Source organism: Sorghum bicolor, chromosome 5, assembly GCF_000003195.3.
Source record: "Sorghum bicolor cultivar BTx623 chromosome 5, Sorghum_bicolor_NCBIv3, whole genome shotgun sequence".
In the NCBI taxonomy this organism is placed as follows: Eukaryota; Viridiplantae; Streptophyta; class Magnoliopsida; order Poales; family Poaceae; genus Sorghum; species Sorghum bicolor.
The window spans coordinates 9774586-9781269 of NC_012874.2; the positions used below are offsets into that span (position 1 = coordinate 9774586).

The window sequence follows — 6684 nt, forward strand, 5'->3', positions numbered from 1 at the left end:
CAATTTGAAGACGTCAAGTTTCACTGGTCGACGAAGCTCAAGACGGCGTGTTACTTCACAATACATGGTGCTCGGGGACTAGCTGTGGGGGTATAAACTCCTATACCCTTACGGCTAGACTTGGGCCAGGAGGCTTGGCCCATTACGAGACAAGTTCGAGGCTTGATCCGATCGCTCGGAGTTTCGCGCAAGGAAACAAGATGTGGAGATCAAGCAGGATTCTAGTCGGTTAGAATAGGAATTGATATCGAACTATCTATGGCAATTGTAACCGACTAGGATTAGTTTCCAGATCTGTAACCCTGCCCTCCGGACTATATAAGGAGGGGCAAGGGCCCCCCCTAGGACACATTATTCTCTCAATACAATCAATACAACCAGACGCAGGACGTAGGTATTATGCTCACACGGCGGCCGAACCTGGATAAAAAGCTTGTCCGTGTCTTGCATCACCATCAAGTTCGTAGCTTGCACACCGTCTACCGATAAAGTACTACCGTGGGTATACCCCAAGGTAGACTGCCGACTAGCTTTCGTCAACAGCAATAGCACTCGGCAAAGACCCATTTGCTGGCTAAAATTTTGTTGTGTGGTCTTTGCCGAGTGCGGCACTCGGCAAAGGCTTTGCCGAGTGCCACAGACACTCGGCAAAGCATGGGTATCCCGTAGTGTACATCGGTGTACATCATCCTCTGCGCCGGTGATCTCTGAGCAGCTCCACCAGCAGTGCTCCCCTAGTCTCCGTCCACACTCATTTACAAGGCAACTTTATTATAGAAGTTAATTAAATATTTATTAACAAACATAAGAACCAAATAGAAGCAACTCACATGTTGTGTTAATGCTCGTGCTCACACATCTAGTTAGGGTCATGCTAGTGTATGTAGGGTTGGTTTCCCATTATGTACACTAATGATTTAAGGTTTTGAAAAAAGTTTTTAAAAGTTGGGATTTTTGGCTTTGAGATTTTTAGGGTTGTTACAACATTCATCCCTGAAGTCTAAATCCGGGGTGATTTGGGGTTCTGAACCGGTGATAACAATATTTATGTTGTAGTGAGTGACCCATGAACATGGAATTAACAGTGGGCAGAGATAGTGAGAGAGATTTAAGTTAAACGAGGGCACTCCCAATGCAGATTCTACCATATTTTCTATAGATGTTTATCACCTATTTATTGATTTTTGCTGTTGTGGCACTGTATTTATTCAAAAGAGGGGGGAAACACAAGAAACCAAGTCTCACTACTACACTCAGACACTGTAGGGGCGGCTAAAAAAGCTCTGTAAGGGCGGCTGGTCTAACCGCTCTTATGCAAACGCTCTTACAGTGGTTTCTACTATAAGGGCGGCTCAACACCAGCCGCCCTTACTAGTGACCACTGTAAGAGCGGCTAATATTTTCAGCCGCTCTTACTGTAAGCATTAGTAAGGGCGGCTGGTGTTCCAGCTGCCCCTATTGTCTACATTTGTAAGGGCGGCTCAATCTAGAGCCGCCCTTACAGTTAATTTACAGAAAAAAATAAAAAGTACAATAATCAAATAGGACAGTCAGCACAATATATATATATATATATATATATATATATATATATATATATATATGATTATTTCAAATCTAATCTAACCACAACATAGCATATATATAATATTAAATCTGACCACAAAACATCACAAACATCAAATTCAAGTTCCATCATCAAATTTACAAATTCAAAAGTTCTATCATAACAAGTTCCACAAGTTTGTCAAATCCACAAGTTCCACTCTTTCTATAGATCTAAAAATCTATGAAGAAATCTAATATACTAGCTAGCTAGAACTGCAATCAAAATCCATCAGCGAAGAGCAAGAAATAAGATCCTTGTCTTACAAGCTCAGGCTTGTAGAAGATCAATGGTGTCCTCGTCCTACATCTGGCTCAGCTCTAGCAACAACAGATCTTTGGCTGTGTTCAGAGGTGCAAAGAAATGAGAACTTCACAACAGATCTCCAGCAATCAAATCCTGCTGGCAGTAAACAATTATCTCTTAAAAATCAAAACTTATCTCTTAAAAATCAAAACTAGGTTACAAGAAGGATATATATTGTTCAGAACAAGAACCAAGTACAAGAACCAAGTACAAGTGCATTCTAATTAATTTTAGTATAAGGCAATTAGCAAAATATATTCATTATGCAGAGAAACAGTGAGAGGAAAGCAATTAATAGAAAACTAATTTACTACTTATGAATCCAGTAAGTATACCTCAAAGAAACATGTGTCAAAAAATAGCAAGCACACAAAAAGTGATGAAATACCTGATGATAGGCGCTGGTTCGTTGTTAGACCTCTACGACATGGATATACATCCAGTACTACCTGCCAAATGATAGCATAATGGTTATGCCATTTATTTTCTTATCTAAATGTTAGGAACACCATCAAGCTACAAATCATCCTAGTATCAAACTAGGTTACTGGTTCGGAAATGTTTCTGCTTGAACTAAAATTGTCTTTTCAGTTTGTTTCTTGTTTTTGCCAATGTATCTTAGTCAACTGATGCATTGATAGACATGAAGCTGAGAAGTGCAAGCATCATCGATTTCATATTCAAATCAATTTATTCTTGAATCACTAGCTCCAATTTATAATATATTTCAGAACATGGACACCAAACCGAACATGCAGAAATTAATACCTGTCCTGATCCAACACGGAATATGTAGGGCTGACCTTTCTCGAGTGAACTGCACAAAGCACCAAAACACAATAAAAACTGGAATGGCTTCATAAACAAAATGCTCAAAGAACAATTTCTAAGTTTGCAAGTCCTGATCTGTGAATAGGACACCAGGTACATTTATGTGTTTTTTGTAAATAAATTGCTTGTAAACTTGACTAGTATTTGTTTTTATTTTTTCTCCTAATAAAATTGTGGCCGCCCTTTAGCTGAAGGTCACATATCAGTTCTCCAAATCTCACCTGTCAAAAATCTGCCCATTTGGCACCATAGCAACATAATTTGCAGCGACCTACATGGCACGAAGTGAAACAATCTGTGAGTATATGGCTAGTAAAAACAGCAGAGTAATTGGTGTCTCTCAGCAATTTCTCGGAAAATAAATGTTGTCACAGCATTTGTAGCATATCGTTGCTTAGTGTTATGCTTGATTACAAGTCCTCCATGCAATTTGGTTGGCGGTTCTCCTCATGCTTGTCCTTGAAAGTTCATTCGATGTTAGAACACTCAAAAAAATACAAGTACCATGGAACAGTTAATCTTATTGAGAGATTTGTTATCCAAACGATAGGATATTACTAATAAGTATTCTGTAGTTACCATAGGCACCTAGATAACATAGGTAATTCAGATTCAGATTTAGCGTTCAAAGTGCATGAAATGAAAGGAATTACTAACTAATCCAAGAATGCAGGTATCCAATCCAATCCAATTTTCTGAAACCAGCACCTTATTAATGCTATTTTGTTTTCTAACCGGTCAACTCAAATCCAAGAATTTACACACGCTATAACACAACCAGTCAACCTACATTTTGGAGCTCGGTTTCGTAGGCGGCGTCGCAGAGCTTGGGCTTTTTCTCCGGCGGCAACCCGGTGGCGACGACGTCAAACGCTGCCAGCGGCCCAGCCCCAAGGCAGAGGCTCCCAGGGCCACTCCTACCAGCCCAGTCTGGGTATTGCTGCCACCACCGATCAAGAACTCGTCAGCCACCCCGCATTGCACCGCGCTTCTACCGACAGCGGCGGCCTTGCAGCAGCACGCCGCCTCTGAGATCAGCGCCCTGCTCCTGAACGCGCCGCCGCCGCCGAAGCCACGTCGTCGCCAAGGCCGACGCATGCCTCGGCCCTGTGGACAGGCAGCACATTCATCAGCAACGGATGGAGTGGGCTCAGATTGCAACGAAAGAAGATACCTGAGGGGAGGAGGAGCGGCGAGGCAGAGGAGGACGCTGCTGCAGCCATGGACAGCGGGGAGAGGAGAGGATAGACGAAAGCAGGGAGAGAGACCAGAGGAGGTCGCCATGGGAGGAGCAGCGGCGGCGGCGTCATCGAGAGAGCGGAGCCAGCGAGGGGGAAGGCCAGGAGATAGACCCACAGGCTACACTCGGGAGGAGATAAGGTGGACGGGCTGTGCGTGTGGTTAAGAGAAGCTAGGGTTTGGGAGGGACAATGTTCTCAACCATCGGATCGAGAGATCGACGGCTGCTATCAATCGAAGTTGCAACAGGGCCTATGACAAGTATTGGGCCCATCTCACATTTTGGGCTAAAATGGACTGGTCTTTGCCTAAGAATATTTCTATTTTTTTCTTTTCTTTTGTTGCTAGTAATGTATTAAATTCTATAAGATAGCATAAATGAATTCAAATGAAAATTTTGTCAATAGAAAAGTAGTAGAACTCATCGATATCTAAAACTTATATATATATAATTTCAAAGTTTGTTCTTTAGAAAAACTTAAAAAATGCATGTAAAATATTTGACTTGGTCAAACTTTGAAAACTAAAACACTAAATGACCTCAGATAATTTCCTATAATACACACAAAATAAAACTCATCAAGATATACATTTTTTATAATTGTCAACTTTTCATTTGACAAAGTTTGAACCACTCAAATTTTGAATTTTTAAATTTTCACACCTACATGCTAGTTTTCGAAACCCTAGACTGTCTCAACTCAAAAATTCATAAATACATAGGTCATTTTTGCATTTGAAAGTGTTAAGAAAGTGTAGTTCTAAATCCACAAGTCTCACATATAGTTTCATAAAGTCTATGTGAGGTTCAAGAGTTTCTGACTAGTGTTTACTAACACTTTCTCAAATGCAAAAATTAGCTATGTATCAAATGTATATCTTGATAAGTTATATCACCCTTGTGTTTAGAAGTTGAGACCATTCCAAATGACTTTTCGAGATATCACTTATGGGAGACAAATCTTGATAAGTTACTCAAATGCTAGTTTATATTAGTTTTTCTTCTTTTATATCATTTCAAATTTGAATACAAAGTTGTTAGAGATCATCAAGATCTACATTTGATATATTGTCCATTTGTCCATTTGGATAAATTTGAGCCAATCCTAAGCACATTTGTTCAAAATCCAAGACGGGTTTTGGTCAAACTTGGTCAAATGCCAAACTAAATTACTTAAAATAAAAAAAAATTTGAATACCAAGTTGTTAGATATCATCAGGATCTAAACTTTTTATATAGACAATTTTTCCATTTGAGAAAGTTTAAGTTCACAATACCCACCAATATCTTGAATCTCACACAAACTATATGTATCAATTGTGGATTTTCAACTACACCTTCCCAACACTTTGTCAAATGCAAAAACTGTCTATATATTAAATGTAGATTTTGATGATTGGAACAATATTAGTATTCATGACTTTTCCATTCGAGACCATCTAGGGTTCTGAAAACCGAGGCGTGGCTATGAATTCTTTCAAAATTCAAAATTGAGTGGTTCAAACTTTTCCAAAAGAAAAGTTGACCATTAGACCAAATGTAGAACTTGATGAGTGTAAGAAACTTTGTATTCATGACTTTTCCATTTGGGACCATCTAGGGTTCGGTCAAAGTGTGTGTTTCTAAAAACCAATGCTTTGACTTTGGTCAAACTTGGTCAAATGACCCATTTGATGACTTGGAATGAAAAAAATTTGAATACAAAGTTGTTAGAGATCATCAAGATGTACATTTGATATACTGTCCATTTTTCCATTTGGATAAATTTGAGCCAATCCTAAGCACATTTGTTCAAAATCCAAGACGAGTTTTGGTCAAGTTTGGTCAAATGACAAACTAAATTACTTAAAATGAAAAAATTTTGAATACCAAGTTGTTAGATATCATCAAGATCTAAACTTTTTATATAGACAATTTTTCCATTTGAGAAAGTTTAAGTTCACAATACCCACCAAATCTTGAATCTCACACAAACTACATGAAACTATATGTGTCAATTGTGGATTTTCAACTACACCTTCCCAACACTTTGTCAAATGCAAAAATTGTCTATATATTAAATGTAGATTTTGATGAGTGGAACAATATTGGTATTCATAACTTTTCCATTTGAGACCATCTAGGGTTACGAAAACCGATGTGTGGCTATGAATTCTTTCAAAATTCAAAATTGAGTGGTTCAAACTTTTCCAAAAGAAAAGTTGACCATTAGACCAAATGTAGAACTTGATGAGTGTAACAAACTTTGTATTCATGACTTTTCCATTTGGGACCATCTAGGGTTCGGTCAAAGTGTGTGTTTCTAAAAACCAATGCTTTGACTTTGGTCAAACTTGGTCAAATGACCCATTTGATGACTTGAAATGAAAAACATTTGAATACAAATTTGTTAGAGATCATCAAAATTTACATTTGATATATTGTCCATTTTTCCATTTGGATAAATTTGAGCCAATCCTAAGCACATCTGTTCAAAATCTAAGACGGGTTTTGGTCAAACTTGGTCAAATGACGAACTAAATTACTTAAAATGAAAAAATTTTGAATACCAAGTTGTTAGATATCATCAAGATCTAAAATTTTTATATAGACAATTTTTCCATTTGAGAAAGTTTAAGTTCACAATACCCACCAAATCTTGAATCTCACACAAACTATATGAAACTATATGTGTCAATTGTGGATTTTCAACTACACCTTC

General features: G+C 38.2%; 1 protein-coding gene across 5 annotated transcripts; it reads right to left on the minus strand.

Annotated features, from left to right (window-relative positions):
- On the minus strand, nucleotides 1624-4126 carry LOC8056302. Of its 5 annotated transcripts, none has more exons than XR_002452997.1 (6): nucleotides 3918-4126; nucleotides 3534-3850; nucleotides 2965-3201; nucleotides 2681-2729; nucleotides 2301-2361; nucleotides 1624-2005 (listed from the first exon to the last, which is right to left on the minus strand). XR_002452997.1 is itself a non-coding variant. In XM_021460810.1 (6 exons), exons 2-5 carry the CDS (start codon nucleotides 3839-3841, stop codon nucleotides 2358-2360), a joined length of 411 nt encoding a protein of 136 aa, XP_021316485.1. In that variant the 5' UTR covers nucleotides 3842-3850; nucleotides 3918-4126; the 3' UTR covers nucleotides 1624-1947; nucleotides 2301-2357. The 5 variants fall into 5 exon arrangements, 4 of the variants coding, with proteins under 4 accessions (XP_021316485.1, XP_021316484.1, XP_021316486.1 ...); XM_021460810.1 differs by having other exon boundaries at nucleotides 1624-1947; nucleotides 2965-3014; XM_021460809.1 differs by having other exon boundaries at nucleotides 2965-3014.